The following is a 21,113-nucleotide window of genomic DNA, read 5'->3' as shown; positions in this document are numbered from 1 at the left end:
ATCGATACAGACTACATAGTTGGTTAGCAGGTCTAAAACATCATTACAGATGGAGCTGAGAAGGTTGAGGTTAAAGTCGCCAAGCAGCAAGAGATTATTTGTATGTTTATTTGTGGAGGTGACACTGTGTAAAAGAGTTTTGAATTTTTCTTAAGTAGTAGGGGGTGGGAGGTATGACACTGCAACTTTGAGATTTTTGTTATGTTTACTGAGTATTTTGACAAGTAGCCAGTCAGGAAGCAAGTCAGAAGGAGGGCTTGCTTGAACTATGAGTTGAACATGTAGGTGAGCTTTTTAAAGCAGAACAGTTCATTCTACATTCCTGGGTCTGTGTTTAGAATCTAAGTAGTAGTTTTATGAGGGGAAGAAGTGGTCAATATGGGGATACCTTTTTTAATCCAGGATTCTGTAATGGCTAGCAGGTCAAGCTATGCTTTGTGATTTTGTTTCATTGATTTTCTGCATTTGGAAGCAGGTGAGGGGAGTGGGACCAGGTTGGATACAATAATACTTAAAAGAAGAAGTATTTAACGGATGGGCTAACCTTGTACAGTTTTTTGGGAGTTTTAATGGTATTTGTAGACAGGACATGATTTAGTGTGTGTTATGTGGGAACAACGCGGATACTTTGTAGGAGAGTTTTGGGGGGAGTGTAGTGTGATGGAGGATTAAGTGGATATTGTGGAAAGTACAAGGAAGGAGATGGCAGGTATATATTTACTGAAAGGAAGGGGCGGGAGAGGGACTGCAGAAGTTGCAAGACTGTTAGATACTGCTTTGTAAAGGTTGTTGGACTAGTTATCAGGGAGTAGAAGCACGAGGACTGGTATAGTGTATTTATGGGACTGGTGATGCCATGGTGCGGTAAGTATGTTAAGAGATGAGTGATGAGAGTAAAGTTAGAGATGTACAGATGGACGGGAAGTGTGTAAAGTGGTACCTTGAGATACTTTTCATAATGAAGTATAGATATTTGCATGTTGAGGGTACTTAACTGTAGAGAAAAGGTATGTTGAGTTAAAGATAGGTAAAAGGAAATAAAAATTGTACAGTTATTTTGTAATTAGTGTGACTGAAAAGGTAGCAAATAGGTGATGGTATTGTACATGTAAAGAGTAGGAAGTAAACAAATAAAGTATGCATTTGGACTGAGTTTAGTAATAGTTAGGCGGCAGAGGCAAGTTGTTTTTATTTATTTTAATTTTGTCTTTTTTAGCATGAAAATCTGACTGCAGAAAGCTCATTTTCAGTAGACAGCCAGGGAGAAAAGCTGTACTAAATGATATTTACAGTTTCACTGCAGTTTATACATAATTTTACTACTATAAGGCAGCTAGCCTAGTACTTACCTACGAGTTTATGAACCTATGAGCAAACTGTACAACTTGTAGTATACAGAAGTACATTTACAATAGTAACAATGCTAGAAGTACATTTCAGGAAATAAAAACTATCTTTGACAGCCATTTAGTAGACTGTACATCTCATTTTACATTGTGCAAAGTATTTTGAATTAGACAGAAGAAATCTGTGTGTGACAGATCAGATAGATGGGCCTATCCATCGTGAAGCTTGTCAAATATGTAAAAAGTGAAATATGGGGTATGAAGTAAGAGAGAGATAAGAAATGGGTGGAATCATTACTACCATGATGAGTGGTGGTATGTAACTTGTTTATGAAAATGTTGACAAGAAGGCGCCTTAAAATACAGCACTGCAGGACACCAGTGGCAAATGCATGAAAGGATGAGAGCTTCTGTTGCCATTTAACTGCTTGCTGCCTGTTAGATAGGTGGCCAAGGAACCAAGAAACAGAGGAGTGAGAGACCTGCTGAGATACTCCTGTAATAAAGTGTCAAATGCTTTAGCTAAACTGAAGATAAAAGGATTGATACTAGTTTGCCATTGTTCCTGTGCTTGTTATTATTATTGGTACAGTTAAGGACACAATTGTACTATGGTAGGATCTGAATTGGTGCTGAGATTTGAACAGGTTATCTGAGTTGAGCATAAGCTGAGTATGGACTTCAACTACGATTGCCTGCTTGTGTGTTTTAATAAAGGATATTCCATTTTTAACTCAACTCTGGACTACCTACTATTTTATTATTTTGTAGCACGTTTTAAAGTTTGATTTTTATTAGTGAACTAGGTGCATAACATATTTCAAGGAGTGAACTTCACACCCTCCACATTGCAACATTTCTGCTTGGTTTGTTTTTGACCCAGTATAGGTTGCATACTGGGTTTTCTGAGACTTTGAGCGATACCACGGATTTGTCTTTTAATACTTGTTAGTGGGGTGCACTTCCAAGAGCTTTAGAGTTAGTTTGCTAACTTCTGCATCCTAAATTCTGTATCCAAAATGAAACAGCTGGCAGTTCCAGGTAACACTATGATGTGCTGGAAGGGACACTGCCTACAAAAAACGAAACTGTCTCTCATTAACAAATATTTGGTTAACTCCCATATGTATCACTACATAGGCTTTCAGACACCACCATCTGCATTATGACATAGAATGTAGCCAGGTCACAGAAGGCTATTTTGTGTAATAGAAAATGAGTGTCTGGCAGCTTCCTGAAAATTACTGAAAGCCATAATATTTAACAAAAAATGAAGATATGTCAAAATGTTGAAATGTGAAAATGTCAGGAATACACATACATATCTATATGCCATATATGACAACATACATTATTAAACCCCTGTAAATATAACTCAAAAAAAGAAGTTATGTGCCTACCATAACGTTCCATGTTAGTTGTCTTCATCTCGCCTTCTTTCTTGCTGGTTTGGATCGGAGCCGATCCTCGGCTCCAACTCGGCCATCTTCAATAGCTCGAGAGCTGTTTACTGGCTTGAGGCTACCCCTTATCCTATAATGCCTAGCGATAGCTACCCAGATCTCGTTTGAAATAGCTAACTCCAGACATAGCAAGAGAATAGACCAGTCCAAATAATAGGTTGACTATACCTGCTGTATTCTCTAAGTCAATAGAGGAAAAAAACAAGAGAACACTCAGCCAGTGAAACAGGAACTCCTCTCGGTCCACTAGGACTGGGGGATGGAGGGTGGGACGCAAGAAAGAAGGAGCGATGAAGACAACTAACATGGAACATTATGGTAGGTACATAACTTCTTTATGTTAAGTTGTCTATCTCGCCTTCGTTCTTGCTGGTTGGGACAGCGTCCCTAGCACCTAACATCCTGCATTGCTCAGTGGAACAGACTCTTCAGAACAGTGGAACCAAAGTCAGCTCTGCTCCTGGAGACCATATCCAGCTTGTAATGAGAAATAAAGGTATGAGGGTTTGCCCACATGGCAACTGCACAGATAGAATCCATGGGCAACCCGGACTGGAAGGCTACAGAGGTGGCCAAGGCCCTAGTAGAATGACCTTTCGGTTTAATAGGTAACTCTTTGTTCCTTAACTGATAAATGAAAGTAATAGTGTGTGATAACCATCTCAACAAGGTTACCCTTGGAAACTGGGAGACTTTGTTTGCCTAAGGCATAAGAAAGGAATAATTGGTCTGACTTCCTTATTTCTTTAGTTGTGTGCAGGTAAAAACGCAATTGTCTATGGACGTCCAATTGGTGTAGTTTGTACTCTGCCTTGTTGGTATAATTAGGGAAAACACAGGAAGGTCTATAGATTGGTTTAAATTATTTTCTGAGCAGACTTTAGGAAGAAACAAGGGAATAGTCCTCAGAGCAACCCTGTCCTCGTGAAAAACCAAGTAGGGAGGACAAACACATAGTGCCTGAAGTTTGGAGATGAGTCTGGCTGAAGTAATAGCTACCAGAAAGAGTGTCTTCCAAGATAAAAACTTGATGGAGCAGGACGCTGCTGGTTCAAAAATGGGCAGAATTAAGGAAGTTAGGACTAAATTAAGGTCCCAAGGAGGAGAGGGATCTCTCACCGGAGGCCTAAGAAGAGTTGTCCCTCTCAAAAAAGCTTTACAGAGCTTATGAGACATAATGTTAGAATTTGACAAGCCAACATGAAAGTTAGAAATGGCCGCTAATTGTACCCTGATCGTAGCAGAAGCGGACCCGGAGTGAAACAGATGTGCTAGGAATTCCAGAATTTCGTGGACTGGGGCTAAAAAGGGATCCACATTCCTAGCCTCTGCCCAACAAGAGAAACGTTTCCATTTGCTAGCATAAGTTTTCCTCGTTGTAGACTTATGAGAGGAGACGATAATCTCATGGACTGCTGGGGAAATGCTAGGAAGCCTGGCTAAGGTTGGAAGTGCAGCAACCAAGCTGTGAGCCGGAGAGTTTTGAGGGATTGATGCAGCCCGCCTGATTGATGAACCAGGAGGTCTGGAATTGGGTCCAGAGTCCAGGGCTGATCGAGAAGGTAACGGTGCAGGAACAGGAACCATATCTGTCGAGGCCAGTAGGGGGCAATGAGGATCATTTTGCAACCCAATGCTATTGCTTTCAGTATAAGTTTGGGTATCAGGGGGAAAGGCATAAAGAAGTCTCTGGGGCCAATCGTGGACTACAGCGTCTCTGGGTATGTGACCTGGAAGCGGAAGACGGGAGAAGTAGTTGCTGCATTTGCTGTTGAAGGGGGTGGCAAAGAGATCGCTGCAAGGCTGTTCCCATTTGCGGAAAATAAGATTTGCAATTTCCTGATTCAGAGACCACTCGTGAGGTATGAGGATAGCTCTGCTGAGCCTGTCTACTATGACGTTGGATCTCCCAGGGATGTGCATCGCAATCAGAAAATGTTGGGAGGAAATCGCCCACTGCCAAAGTCTGAGTGCTTCTCGACACAGGGGGTAGGATCTGGTTCCGCCCTGCTTGTTAATGTACCACACCACTGACATGCTGTCCGTTTGAATAGCAATGGTCCCAGAAGGAAGATAGTCTTGAAGGGCTTGCAACGCCAGGAGCACGGCTCTCATTTCCAGGACATTTATGTGCAGATGGTACTCGTGAGGTTGCCAAGTGCCTTGGACTGTCCTGCCCAGATAATGCCCCCCCACCCTATCAGGGAGGCATCTGTCATCACTGTGGCTACCGGAGGGGGTTGTATGAAAGGTCTGCCCTGAGTAACTCGTTTGGAGACCATCCACCAAGAAAGATGCCTTTTGCATGCATCCATGATCAGGATCATGTGAGCCATGGGTAGCTCTTGGAAAGACCACTGCGTGAACAGAAGCCACTGAAGAATTCTCATATGAAAGCGCACTAGTGGGATTAGAACAATGGCTGCTGCCATGGAACCCAGAGTTTGAAGGACGTACCTGACTTGGATCCTTTTGCGCTGCATTAGAATTTGTACTTGCTGATGAACTGCGGACACCCTTTCTAGTGGTAGTCTTGCAAACATATTCCTTGTGTCTAAGTCTGCTCCTATGTGATTGATAGATTGACAGGGCGACAAGGCCGATTTTTCAAAATTCATTGTAATACCTAGCTGGGTACAGATTGTGATTGTGTAGTCCCGCGCTTGTAGGAGTTGATGCCTGGTGGTAGCAGTGAGGAGCCAGTCGTCTAGATATGGAAACACCTGGAATACTTGAAGTCTCAGGTGAGCCGTGACCACTGCCATACATTTGGTGAACACCCTAGGGGCTGTGGTGAGACCAAAGGGCAGAGCTCTGAACTGATAATGACTGGCCCCAGCTGGAAGTGAAGATATCTCCTGGAGCACCTGTCCATCTTGATATGGTAGTACGCATCCTGAAGATCTATCGAGCACATCCAATTGTCCTGACTCAGAAAGGGTAGAATGGACTGTAGCGTGACCATCCAAAACTTTGTTCTTTGTACAGACCTGTTTAGTCTGCTGAAATCCAGAATCGGTCTCCAGTCCCCTGTCTTTTTTGGTACTAAAAAGAACCTTGAGTAAGTTCCGGATCCATGCTGGTCTGCCGGGAATTCCTGGATGGCTCTTTTTTCTAGCAGTTTTCAAACTTCTATTACTGCTTGCTCCTTCAGATTGGGTGGAACATCTGGAAGGGTCTTCCTTGACTGTAAGGGGGGTTGATGGAAGGGAATTTTGTAACCTCTGGATACAACAGACCATACCCATCTGTCTTGTGTTAAACTTTGCCAGGCTTTTGGGTACAGTGAAAGTCTTCCCCCGACTGCCTCCAGAGGTGAGCAGCCGGGCAACCCTTCAGTGATGCTGGAAGGACTTATCAGAGTAAGATTCTCTGTTGCCCTGGTTCTGCGGACGCCCTCTGCCAGGAGGGCAGTGTCTTCTATTATTATTGTTTCCCCCTCTGCCTCTGGAGGAAAAATCACTACGTGTGTCAGGCAAGGCTCCCTGAGATTTACGGAACCACATCTTCCTACTCTTCTGACCCTTGGGGTAAGGTCTAGAGGGAGTGGAAAAATGGACTCCCACGGCAGAGAGAGTCTTGTCTTCTTGCTCACACATAGTCAAAGTGTCTTTCACCTGTGGTCCAAAAAGAAAGGAACCATCAAAGGGGGTGTTGGTGAAGGACACTCGAAAGGGTTCCGCAAAGTTACACAGCCGCATTCACACATGCCTCCTAAGGGCCACACCCGTACCTGTGGCTCTACTCGTCCCATCGGCTGCATAGGAAATGAGCCTCATGGAGGAGTTAACAACAAAATTAAGCATCGCTAGCTGGGAAGCTACTTTGGCTTGTGCTCCCTCAGCTGTTGGATCTTGAAGGGTATTTCCGTGCTCTTTAAGAAGATCCTTTAAAGTCGGGTAAAATGACATAGGTAGTTCAGTGATCTCATGGAGGTGGTCACTGAAGCGAACATTCGCTTCCCGTATCTGTCCATCATCCTAGACTCCTTGTTTGGGGGATGGACAGATGACAAGGTCTCCGCTAACTCTTTTTTGGTGGCTGCTGCTACCACCATGGCATCAACAGGAACACCTTTAGAAAGAAATTGTTTATCCTGGGGTGCTGTAATGAATTTACCAGGTCTCCTCGAAGGTGGTTCTACTGTATCCGGAGCTGACCAAGCCTTTCGAGCCACCACTGCCATAAATGGATCGAAAGGCGGAGAAACCCAGGAGGTGGAAGGTCGGGAACCGAAAGCATCCAGAAATACAGACTCATCCTCAGTAGAGGCTAGGGGATTCCAGTTCCCCCTCTGCCTAAGCATTTCCAGGATGTCCTAGAAGGAAACATCTTCAGAGGGGGGATCTCGGGGACCCTTCCGAATCATCTAAGTTTGTATCAGAAGTGACAGACTCAGGGGAGTCAATGTGCTTCCTCTTACAATTCTTCTTCTGAGGGGGCTCCTCTGAGTGATCAGGAGAGGCCTCGAAAGAGGAGGAAACACCCAATGGGGTGTCCTGGAGCATCAGTTCCCTACGCTTGGGGTCTGGAGGAGGAGCAGAGGTTGGCACAGGCACTACGGGGGACGGAGCTGGTGGGGCTGAAAGTGGAGCTGACTCAGAGAACAGCACACTCCGCATGACCTCAAAAGCATCTCTGCCAAGAGGCAGAGAAAGTTCCGGTTCTGAAGAAATAGGAATCTTTCTCCGCACCGAGGGGGACGGCTCTGAGGCCGATGTTGGAGCCGAGCTCACCTGCGCCAATGCTCCAAGAGGGAAAACGGGGTCGAACAAGGGTCCGATGTCACTCGCCCCCTCAGAGCCGACGAGGGAGCCATGGCACCCAGATCCCTTGATGGAAGGTACCACCGAGGAAATCGGAGCCGATGTCGGAACCGAAGGAGACAGAGTTACTGGAGCCGATGGTTCCACTACTTGAACCCCAACGAACTCCGGCTCAGAACTCATTGGAGTCGGAGGAGGAACATCGAGAGAAGTGGACGGAGCCGATACTTGTTGAGGAGGGCTGGACAACAATTTAGCTAATGCCTGCGACTTTAGCAAAATACTGGCTACTCTCTCCACATCATGATCCGACAGCCTAGAGGATCGAGAGGAGTGAGAGGATTGGTGGCTACGCTTGCTTTGAAGTAAAGGAGACCGAGGAGCCGAATGCACCGACTCTAAGGAAGGGGACCTCAGCCTATTGTGGCTCCACGGTGGCTCCGAAGCCTCTGATGGAGCCGAAGGGGAGGTTGTCTTGTCGATGCCAGCCGGAACCGATGTTAAAGGAAAATCCTGTACTGAAGTCGGCTCCGAAAGTGGAGCTGACGGCTTAGTGGATTTAGGGGATTTCACTGGCTGTGAACTCTTGGCCGGTGAATCCTAGGGTTTTACCAGACCCCTAAGAATCAACTTATTCTTCCGCTCCTGCAGGACTCTTGGACTAAAGGCATGGCAAACAGAACAACAGTCCTGCAGGTGCACAGCGCCTAAACAATAGACGCAAGAAGTGTGCCCATCTGTCAGAGACATTTTCTGACAGCATGAGTCACACTTCTTAAACCCAGAAACCTTAGCTTCCTTGGACATGCTGTACTGGAAAAAAGGAAACTAACCAATTTAACACAGACAATAAGAAGAAAAATACTCAGTTAAACACAAAAAAAGCACACTAGTACTATCTAAGAAGGATATAGAAAAAGTTTTTTTTTTTTAAAGTAATAGGATAGCCTCTAATTTAAATGGCTAACCTAGAAGAAAAACAATAGGAAAGCCACTAAGTTAAATGGCTAACCGGGGGAGGGGTGGAGAGAACTCTGTAATTTAAACGAGTTCTTCCAAAAAAAAGGGACACTATATAAAAAAAAGTTAACTACAACAGTAACAACACTATCGCTAAAATAAAACAGAAAGATACTAGAAAAGTTAAATTCTAGAGAGAATTTACATAAAAAGTTAAATATACAAGCCTGAGCCAGAAAAACGACACCCTCACAGCTGAAGCGGCAAACGAGATCTGGGTAGCTATTGCTAGGCATTATGGGATAAGGGGTAGCCTCGAGCTAGTAAACAGCTCTCAAGCTATTGAAGCTGGCCGAGTCGGAGCCGTGGATCGGCTCCGATCCCAACCAGCAAGAACGAAGGCGAGATAGACAACTTAACATCAAGTGTTAACATGGGTCCTGAGAGGGGACATGTTCAGCTCTCTACATTTATACTGCTGTAGGTATTTTGATGTCAACATTTTCAAGTTTCAACATGTTGGTATTTCAACATTCTTCATTCAGTTTTATGGCTTTCAGTTATCCATCCTCACTAAATTGCCAAACACACACAAAACTGATGCAAAGTGCCTGTATTGGAATCGGGATGAAAGGAGATAGGGTGGAGACTAACAGCCAGATACAAAAATGTAAATAAATACAGCATGGGAAAGGAAGACAACATGACAAAAGCGTTCATAGTTCAAAAAAGGCAAATGGAAAAGTGCATGTATTAAACTGCCTGGCAAATCTAATAATACATACATTCTCCTCCACATGTTCAAATACTTTCAAACATTCCTCTGTTCATAACTTTACTCACATTTACCAAATTAAAGCCAGCACATTTAGTTAAATAATTTCAATAACTTCCTTAAATAACTATAGCATATTACATCCTATCCATCCTTAGCCATCTATATACTAAAAAGGCAGGTTAAGATGAAGGTTTAGCAGCATTATAGGAATTAATAAGGACAAACAGGACAGCATGTTTCAGAAATGGACTACAAGGAAAAAGAAACAAGAAGAAGACAGAAAGAGAACGGCTCACCAGAATCAGAAAGTGCATTTTTACAAAAGAATTGGGGATGCATGAACCTATTTTCCAATTGAGTCAGGCACCATAGGTAGTTGTGGAATGCAAAGAAAAAGCTACGATGAAGGGGAAGACAAGGAAAATTGATCATAAAGAGTAAATTTGCAGCATATCAAACTAGCTGGCATAAATGTCAGACTCTTACGTGATTGTTTATCTAATGATTTCAATGTTTTTATGCTGATATGCTCAATGCATCCTTTCATTACAGCGCTGTACAAGTGAGCCTACACAGTCATATACTTTGAAGTAATGGTGGGAATGGAAAAAGTAGGATTAAGCTACAGTAACTGAGCAGCCCATCATTACGTCTATTGGTCAGTGATACCTCTGCCATCTTTGTACTGCATGTTTGCTTATAAGGAGGACTGCCAATTGGAGCGGAGAATATGGAGAGAAACTTGTCTAAATACAGTTTAGTGCCAGAAGGACTCTTTATAACACCACAAAGACACAAACACATAAAACTGCAGCTACAAAAGAAGTGACATACGCTACCATGGTTTTCAGTGAGTCATCTCTGAAAATGACAAAGACAGGATGCTTCAACTGCTTAAGTTTATGCATTAATCCAAAGAGTTGGCAGAAAACCTGCTAAAGACAAGAAGCCTTAATTCAGAATAGCAGAACTGCAGTAAGCATTTTCATCACTCATTAATGTCGACACTAAGTGTACACCATTCTGAGGGAACAGACAGCACAAGTTTAACTCATAACCTCTTCCTCCTAATTTTAGTTTTTCCCATTGATTTTCTTGCAGTCTTAATTTTTTTTCAAACATCTTTATTAAATTTACACATATGACAAAGGCAATCTTACATTTATATAAATGAAAAACATACAAAATGATATCACTTTAGTTGCAAACAGTTTACATCACAGACACCACTGAAACAACTGTAGTTGTAAATATTATACATCACTTATAAACCATCAAGTCATTGTCAGTTAAGCATTATATAGCTCATTCAAATCCTGCCTCTTAAACCTCATTCCTGCTCTGCATATATTGTTCCCATAATTCCCATTTTTTTCCTATGTAGTTTGGTCCTTCCCTTTTCTAAAGATCCCAAATTCCAGTTGTTTTATCTGTTACTATATTCACAACTTCTAGTACAGTTGGGTTAGACTTTGATTTTCATTTTCAAGTAATTGTTTTTTTGGCAGCCACCATAATTAGACTCAACAAGGCTTTACTATGCCTAGGCAATTCCAATTCTGTAGCATAACTCAAAAAATCATCTCCCCAGTCAGTACAATCTGCTCACCCAGCATCTCCAACAGAGTGGTCTGCAGAGAATCCCAAAAGTCTGCCAGCTCATCACACTTCCAAAAAAAATGTCGCCAGCTACCTCTTTCTTGCCCATCACAACTCCAACATTTGCTATCCACCTGAGGAAAAATTCTTTGGAGTCTACTTGAGGTAAAACAATACCTGTGTAAACACTTCCAGGCAAATAAACTAAATCTTCTAGACTTTGTTGCATATTTGGGAGATATTTGCAGTCTTAAATATTGAGGGGATTCATAAAGGTTACCACAAAGTGTAGACTACATATGCACTTAGTGTAATCTTTCTGAGTGACTAGAAAGTACAAAAATGTGGTAGAGATGTTTTTGAATACAGATCATGTTCACTTGAACTGCATTACAATGGAAATAAAATTAATGAATGTTTAAAAACACAAAATAATTAATGTTTGAAATATCTTCACTTTAACAAACTTTAAAATTCTTCACATCATTGATATATGGATTTTCACAGGAACATTTTGTTCTTTCCAATCTAAGACATCATTGATATTACCTTTTAAATTATGAGAAACATAATCGTGCACTGCAAACTTGAGTTTTGGGAAATATTACAACTTTTTGGATGCCTACTTAAGCATTATTTTAATTTCCATTGTTAATAGCATGAATATATTTATAAGTAACTATCTTATTTTGTATGCAATGCACAAATGTTACTTCAGCTTTGTTTAGCAACCAATTTACAATGCTATTGTTTAGTGCACGCCACAACTGTGGCTGAAATGGGTTCCTTATGGATCCTCACACTGCCCTGGTTAACAAACTACTAAATAAGTAAACATAAAATACATTGTTACAGTTTGTGTGTTGTCCTGTCTGTCTAAAAAACAGAACATGAAGAAGCACGGCAGACAGCAAAGGCAACATTTTGGGATAAACAGTTAAAACAACTTGCCACCAAATATTCTGTATCCTTATTCACACAATAATCAAAACCACAGTTGATATGTTGACATTGTTGACAGTTACCAAAGGAAAATACTTTCTGTTCATCAGACAATTTTTTTCTGAAAATTCTGTTTCAAGTGTTTTAACATTTGAATACAACCAATATAAAATGCCCACCTTTTCTAAGACAGTGGGCCCCCTCCTGCAAACAAATCATCAAATTATCTCTAACTATAGACTGAAAACATCTGAATCTACTAAATGTATAAGTATTAAGGATATATTTCTGTCTTCTGAAAAGTGGAGGAAAACCTACCCCTTTTACTGTATGGCTACAAATCATAAAGTTATACAAACAGCTTCTCATTTTTGTTTACTTGCTATATGTTATCTTGGATTGTCCCACTTGTTCAACCCTTTTCAAAAACACCTGTATAGCTGGTTTTCTTTTTCATATTTTTATGATCCAGTCAACAGAATTTATAGTATTAAATTCTTTTACACTATATTAAAATTAGCTATCCCACTTTGTGAAGTTTACAAAGCATTGGAATGAACACAATTATTTATTTTTATTCTAATTTTATACAAGCAGGGTGGATGTTTTAAGTACAAAAATTAATACAAATATTAAGGAGCCATGAATATCCCGTTTCACAGTATACATCCTTGGTGCTTAAAAACATTACATTGTAAAGGGACAAGCTATCAGAGTATGAATAATAGAGGATATTATTATATATGAATGTGAAATGTGTGAACTGTGCAGCCTACATGTTTTTCTATGTATATAGGCAAGACAACACACAAACTAGAGTGAAGTACTTATGAACACATTCCTGCTATTAAAAACTGGAAATGAACATTCTGCTTTGAGGTTCTGTTATTCTCAATAAAGTTTTTTTGACTTTAGCAGTTTTCTGCCATCTACTTGGATTTATATAAATTATTGTGTTCATGGACTTCTGCTATTCCCAAGGCATTACAGTTGTTTATTGGATTATATGTTTACACACATTGCTTGACAGTAGTTATATACGCTTAATTTACTTTCATGAAACAAACATGAAACATTAATTTCATGAGCAAAATTAGAGTTAGTAACCCATCATATTTTGCATTTTTATACTTGTGTAGTAGAAAACTTTAAGGCATGACCTGGAGAGTGACAAAGGAAGAAAGTCAGTGAGATCTGTTATTAGAATATCTTATTATGCCTTTATTTACTCTAGCCACTTCAAATCCTGTTCCAACAATAAACCTCTGATGTGTGTTCCATCTCTATTTATTTGTGTACTCGTGTGTGTATCTCACACAACTGCACTCTTGAAGAGCCACATTCATAATATGTGTGTGCATACAGGTAACGCTAGACATCAACACATTCTAGAATACTGTTCTTGGTATCAATGTACTCCTATGTTGAATTGTATATATTTCTGTATGTCTCTATTCACATTGTATATATTATTCATTTTTTTCTTTGTGCATAAATGTACACAAAGGCTGAGCCTAAAAATAGTCCATTGTGATCAGTGCTCTATCTTGGATAATAAATTCATAAATAAATAAAATGCAGAAATATATCAAATGGTACAGACAAAACATCGAGCAGGTGTTGAATATCCTTACAACTATAATCACCTCACTTAAATCTTCTCTTCCCTCTCTTTTCCTTCATTATCCCCCCTTCACTTTCCTTACCACTTCTTCCTTTCCCATAAATATTCTACCTATTTCTAACTTCCTGTGTATCACAATGATAATCAACTACTGCTCCCCATACGCCTCCGAATTCCTGCCCCTGTAATGGCGTACTAATTTCCATTCTCTCTTAAACCTTTCTCTCTTATCTCCCGCACACTGTTGCTTGTCAAACTTACTTCTATGCATCTAATGCTACACCGTCAATAACATTTCTTTGTTCTTACTAACCTCCTAAACACTCACGCCTAATTTGTTTGCCTCTCTTGCGGAGTTCTTTTACTTGCACTACTGTGCATTTGTTTACATTTTTGTATATACTTCTTATTGTGCTTATTTTACCTCACTTGCAAAATCTGTACTGTGAATTTTTTTTTTACTTGCAAAATCTGAACTGTGGATTTTTGTATTACTTGTATAATTTGTACTGTGGAACTTTTCTCTCTAGGCCTCCGCTGGAAAAGGGCACAAGCTCAGATGGACTAAACTGGTCAACAAATGTCAAATAAATAAATAAATAATAAACATGATAAATAATATTCTATCATGCAACAGTATTAATGTTTAAATGCGGTGTGGGATGCTTCAAAAGTAAACTGCTTTTGTTTATTATATGCCATTTGTAAAATATAAAATACTCAGAATTTTAAACTAAGGCTGACTTTGTTTCTTTTAGGTGACATTCTCATTTGAAGCTGGAAGAAGATGTGCTTCTGGAGAAGGAAACTTTGAGTTTGAAACCAAGCAAGGCAATGATATCTTTCAAGCCATTGAAGAAGCCATCAACGTGCACAAAATGACAACAAATGAAATGCCAGCAGCTCAGAGGGAGATACCTGCAATCATAAACCAGGAAGTGTATGAGGATGCAGGCTTAGACGAAACAGGCCACAGAATGCAAAGGTTCAAAAATGACCTAGCAAACAAAAGTGTGCATTCCACAGGGACTAGATGCTTATCCCTGGAGTCAGGACAGGAGGCTAAATCTGCCTCTCTCAAATCCAGGCCTGTGAAACCTTTAAATAGCTGCCCACTGCCTTCTGCCAAAGGTGTCCTTCCTTCTGAGCCAATGAGTGACTTCCTTCAACCACCTCCTATGCAGAGCCTTTACTCAGAAGCCTCTACTGCGAACATGCAACTAGAGCCGAACAGTAACAAGAAAGTAAGAGAAAAAAGTAAAAAAAATCAAGGATCTCCAAGAGAAACGCAAATAGAATCTGACTATGCAGTTCCTTTCGACACCATTGCCAAGTCTCTAATGGCTAACTTTCCATTTAATATGCCTGAATCATCACATGCTAAAGATGAAGACCTTTTTTCACCTCCTCCAGCAGTGTGTGAGAGTCAAGACCCACTTTATGACTCCATTGACGAAATGAATCTTAAAGATAGAGGTCATTCTTCCAGGCCAGTTTTTACCAAATCATACCATATTTATGATGAACCTGAGGGTTGTGCTGGTGTTTCTGTTTATGATGAGCCTGAGGAGGTTAAAGGCCATGCATGGAAGTTACAGGCCACAGAACAGGATCCACCAGGTCATGAATATCCTTATAACCCACATGTGGATGACTATGCTGTGCCAAGAAAGGCCGTATCTGCTGCTCAGCTGAATTACTACACTGAGGACACACAACATGAAGATCAGCAGGAGGATGAGGACATTGAAGAATGCGAGTATGATAATGTCATATTAAAATTTGCAGACAGAAGGACTGAATAGCACATGCATGGACAACATATCCACCCAGCATTCAGATCAAATGTCAAGAGTTTAAAAGGACGACTAACATCAAAAGCTAGGGGCATATCTTGCAAAGTATAGAGAACAAATTATTACATACATCTTACAAACCCCCCTTATATTAGTAACATAACAGAATATATAAAACAGGATGGAAAATATATTGGCTAAAAAGACATACCTATGTGAGGGAAAGAAAGATAAAGTACATTAGACTTGATTTGTACATCAAAAAAGAAATAATGTCTAAAGGCAACCTGTAAAACAAATCACAATGACTGGTTTTATATCATTAATGCGGGCACACAAGGACACAGCAGAAGAGCTAGGAATCTCTTTTTGAGATGTTGCATACTGTTGGAGAGAATCACATAGAAATTATTTAGTTCTGCAGCATACGTTCTTACGGAACTCCAGCCAGTGGCAGTTGGAACAATCTGAGACAGTGTTACATTGGATCTATCATTTTCTATATGTTAAGAACCCATCAGTTTCCTGAATACATAATTCACTGTCTTTATGAGCCAGTAGCAAAGCTACCAAGGTAGAGTCTTATAGGGATTGCTATCCATCACATTATCTGGGAATGTGCACAACTTAAACTCTGTCCCCCTCTATGAGGCTAGGAATGTGTGTCATGTTCTCTCTGCCCCAGAAGTTGGAAGTATGCATAAATTTTATAGCTATCCCTGATATTGGGAATGCACATGATGTTATTCCTGTCCCAGAAGCTGGGAATATGCACCATGCTATCTCTGTCCTTGATTCTGTAAATGTATTCCATGTTTTTTTTTTTGCCCACAAGCTTGGGAATGTGCATAACGTTATCTTAGTCATGGGAGCTGGGACCATGCACAATATTACAGGAAACATACTCTGTGCAGAATTTCTAGAGCGGTGTTCATAAGGTGTTTTTTGTTTTGTTTTGTTCTGTTTCTAAGAAAGAGTGGATGAAGGGGAAAATGATCCTGCCTAGGTGCGAGGGGCAACGCTTCCTACAGAAAATGCCCATAAGAATGTCATTTTTAACTGCATTCAATCATTTAATCTCAGGATTCCTCATTCAGTTCCCTTCTTCCTTTTTTGTGAGTGATGGATATGGTGGCAGTACATGAAGTAGGACAAATCACATTACCTTTTCCCAAGCATAGATTCTAGCCCATCCTATGGGATCTGTAAACATTCCCAGACCACATGACTGGTATCATTCCTCCCAGCATGTCCAGTATGTAGCCCATAGATCGTTGCAGTGGAACATAGAACAGCAGCAGCCAGCTAGGGGACATTCCTATAGGAACCACCTAATTAGGTTTTCCTCAGTATTCTGCAGCAGCAGCAGCTATAGTCTTAGTGCAGAGAAGTCATTTCCACCTCTTGTACCAATGATATAATTTTTTCATTCATTACTGATAGCTCATGACCACAGCTGAGGATGAAAACACAGGCTGTTAAGTAAAATGAAACCTTTGTCTGAAGAGTTAGCTCCTGTTTTGCCATCACAGAGTAGTTTATTAAACATAAGACTGTGGTCACTGTCCCAATTCTCTTGTGAGTCTCATGCTCCTCTAGTCAAGATTAACAAGCAAAGACCTGTCGTACTTAAACTCCTCCACTGAGAACAGATGCCCTGTCCCATCTGAACAGAGAGCTCTACTTTTTTGTAAGACAGTACTATAGCATAAAACATTGAGATGCTAATTGTTATCCCAGCTACTTCAAAATGTACAGTAAATCACTCAAGTGCATGGTGGAGGACACAGTCAGATGACACCAAAAGCACACCGTTCCTAAACCGGGCACCCTCACAAATTGTACTCTCTCTTTATAGTCTGTCATTAAACGTCATAACAGGAGTGGTGAGAAGATGCAATTTCGGTGGTGTCCAAAAAAATGACATTTAGTAATTTCAGTTTAATGTCAATTAAATGGGACTCAACTGTTACTGTTTTCATACAGGGACCAGATGATTCATGGCAAAATAAATGTACCACTTCATCTGTCAAATCTCTCCCAAGGGACCTGCCAACTCATGTGACTGTAAGCCTTCTCCAAGCCCAACAACAGCTGTGACATGGATTGGATGAATCTTTCAAATACTCATACTGCTGTACAAGGCTACCCAGTGATTCCACTCTTCTATGGCCTTGATGGATTTTTGTGTTGCTCCTCCTGAAGCCAAGCTTTTCCAGTCAGACTCCCCATGAATTATCATGCAAGAGTGGACAGGCTTATGCACCTCAACAAATGACAGAACTATGTCATCTGCAGCTGTGTGCTCCTGGATGAGTTTCCTTTAATGACCACATCTTGTGTGAGGGGACCATATGAGCTTCACAAAAAGGCCCACATATTTAACCCAAATTGAGAAGACCCTGTCTAGACTAAGGTGATCTGTAGCCACTGCAGCAGCTTTACATGAATGTTGTTTCACTTGATGAGATACTGGTTGCCATGCTACTGATGTAACCTGGCTGGCCTTAGCCTAATATAGCTATATAATCCAAACCAGTAGAAATACGCCCAACAAGTAGAAAAAAGTTCCTGTTACACGAAAAATAAAATAAGCCAAATGTATAATCCAAAACATGCACAGGAACCAAATGGCAGTAACATCCGATAATGAAAGGCACCAAGTAGCTCAATAATCAACAAGAACAGCCACAAAGTAATGAAGTATAGAAACAGTTTAATTCCACGTAATAAGCTACTTGGTGCCTTTCATTATCGGATGTTACTGCCATTTGGTTCCTGTGCATGTTTTGGATTACACATTTAATATAGCTATATGTTTTGGCTCATCACCTGAGAATAAAAACAGTCTAGATTTGCAACATGTGCCAGACCCCCATGTAACGTCTACTGCTGAGATTGGAATTATGTACCAGGTTCCAGAGATAAAGAATGTAAATCATGTTATCTGTCTTCTTGGGTTACGGAATGTGCACCATGCTATCTATCATCTTAAAGTAGGAAATGTGTACCATACTTACTCTTTCTTTTTTGGAGGTCTGGTGTGTGTATGTATATATATATATATATATATATATATATATATATATATATATATATATATATATATACTGTCCTGCCTCTGCCTTAGAAGTATGGAACATGTATCCTATTGCCTCTATTTTAGAAATAGGAAATATATACTCTGCTGCCAATATTCCTGAAGTAAGAAATATGTACCTTATTGTTTCTGTACCTGCAATAGGGAATGTACACCATGTTGTCTCTGGTATGGGATATGAACCATGCTGCCTCTATTTTACAGATAGGGGAACATGAACTAAGCTGCCTCTATTCCTGAGGTCGGGAATGTGTCACATACTGCCTCCGTACCTATGGTACAGAATGAGCACCATGCTACCCCTGTCCCTATACAAGGAATGTATAATATGGTACCCTATTCCAAAGCTATGGCATAAGAACTATACTACCTCTATTTCGGCAGTACATAATGGGTAGTAAACTGTTGGAATGCATATCATGTGATGCTGTATCCATCACATATGGGATGTGTATCACACTGCTTCTTAGATGGGTCATGTGCACTGTCACCTTTCTTCAAAATAAAGATGGGAATTTTCACCATGTTGTCTTCCTAAGGATAAAAAATGCACCTTATTAATCTGTGCCTGGATCTGGTAATGCTTATTACACTGCATGCATCTGTGACAACATGAATGCACATAAATCTCCTCTCTGATCAGGAAACGGATATATCATGCCACGTCTATCCATTACGTTAGGAATATGCACCTTGCTAAAGCTACCAACAGCCTTCAGGATGGGAATGTACACTGCTTTCACTAACCCCGCACCTGTGCATGTATAGCTTGTGATTTTTTTTATTTTTCTCCTGTGGGTGGGAATGTGCAGCACATTAAATTTGTTTCAGAGGATGGGAACCTACAGAGTACTCTGTTCCCACATGTGTGCAGTATTTCCTCTTGACGCCTGAGGATGTGTCTGCATGTTGTTGCTTCCTCTCTCGCTGTGCATACACATTGTCTATGTTGCTGCCATAGTTAAGTCTACGATTGTGCACTATACTGTATCTGTCATAGAGGGTACAAATATGAAACATGCTGTGCTTTTTCAAATCTTTGGAATGTGCAACATGCTGCCTCCTGACATTCGAAATATAAATCATCCTGCATCGTCCCCTAGGGCTGGAAATGTTCACCAAGCTGTCTCCTCCTTTAGACTGCAGATGTGAGCTTTACTGCCTGTTGACAATACACAATGTTACCTCTGTCTCTACAGTGGTGCCCATTCGAATTTTTGACTCATTAAATTTACTACAGAATTTCAGAAAAAAAATTAGATCCTCAGAACATAACAGTGAAGTGCAAAATTCACTTTTACACCTAAAACACAATTTTTGGGGTTGTACTCTCACAATCTTGCTACTTATAGATACTAACTCCAAAATCTCTGTACCGTGAACAAGACGGAATCCTCTCAGACACTGCAATTTGGAAAGTAGTACAAATTTCCCTGTAAGCACATTTACATTCTTGCTTTTCTGAGGACTGCACACCTTCCTTGTGCACACAATGAAGCTGCGTTACGATATCATACTGCCACTGTTGCTGAAGCTGGTAATGAACAGCATAACATCTCTTTCCCTAAGGCAATGTTCACTGTGTTGCATGTGCACCAAGCTACCTATGCCTCTGAATCTAGGAATAAACACTTTGTTGCCTCTCTTACTGAGGCTCAGAAATGTTCATTCAGCATATTGTTTCAATTACTGAGAAGGAGAATCTGCACAGTACTGTCTTTGTTCCTGTGGTTTGAAATGAGCACAGTCCTGTCTTTGTCATATGGGTTTGGAGTGTGCATTATGCTATTCGTTCTTTAAGTTTTAGAATGCTAACTCGGTATCTAAAAATGTCCACCAAGCTGCCCCTGTCACTGATGTTATGATCTGAACATGCAGTATCCCTGAGGGGGGAAATGTATACAGCATTACCTGCTGATTATGAAAATGAGCAGCAGGCTGTTTTCTTAAGGCTGAGGCTATATTCTATGCTATCTAGGAAGCAGCAAATCTGTTCCGTACTGATTCTACTCCTGAAATTGTGAATATGTCCCATGTTGCATCTGTCTCCAATATAGGGAATATATTATATGTTGCATCTGTCCGTAAGGGTGGGAATATGTACCATGCTGTCTCTGTGACTGAGGTTAAGAATATGTCCATTGCTGCATCCGTCCCTGATACTGAAAATATGCCTCATGCTGCATTTGGCATTAAACCTGAGACTATATCCCTTACTGCGCCTTTCCCTGACATTGAGAATACATCTGATACTTCATCTTTTCTTACTGGGAATACGTCCATTGTAGCATTTCTCCCTATGGTTGTGAATATACCCCATGCTGCATCCGTCCCTGATACTGGGAATATGTCTCATGCTGCATTTGGCATTAAACTTGAGACTATATCCCTTACTGCGCCTTTCCCTGACATTGGGAATACATCTGATACTTCATCTTTTCTTACTGGGAATACGTCCATTGTAGCATTTCTCCCTATGGTTGTGAATATACCCCATGCTGCATCTGTCCATGAAGTTGGGCATATGTTCCATTCTACATTTGACTATTACTGTTTGGAATATGCTCCAAGTGGGTTTACTGTAAATAATCATTGCGTAATGGACGTGAAGTTATCTGGTCACAAAATATATGAAATCTTGAGAAGCCCCAGCTCAAAACAGTGACAATCCAAAGGTCACAAAAGGATTTTTTTATTGTAAAGGGATAGGCCTCCTGTACCCACCTTTGGCTTTAGTGC

At 40.6% G+C, this 21,113-nt stretch overlaps 1 protein-coding gene across 1 annotated transcript in view; it reads left to right on the top strand.

Moving 5' to 3' along the window:
* Window positions 1-18,243, top strand: part of DOK2 (docking protein 2) — an 816,359-nt gene extending 798,116 nt beyond the window's left edge. The window contains exon 5 of the mRNA XM_044082956.1: window positions 14,237-18,243. Coding sequence (XP_043938891.1) covers window positions 14,237-15,283 — 1,047 coding nt within the window. The 3' untranslated portion in view covers window positions 15,284-18,243. The remainder of the gene's footprint in view (window positions 1-14,236) is intronic.
* Window positions 18,244-21,113: the final 2,870 nt, after the last annotated feature.

Source organism: Protopterus annectens, chromosome 9.part0 (assembly GCF_019279795.1).
Source record: "Protopterus annectens isolate FY-2018-M chromosome 9.part0, PAN1.0, whole genome shotgun sequence".
NCBI lineage: Eukaryota > Metazoa > Chordata > Ceratodontiformes > Protopteridae > Protopterus > Protopterus annectens.
This window is presented reverse-complemented; position numbering and strand designations above follow the sequence as displayed.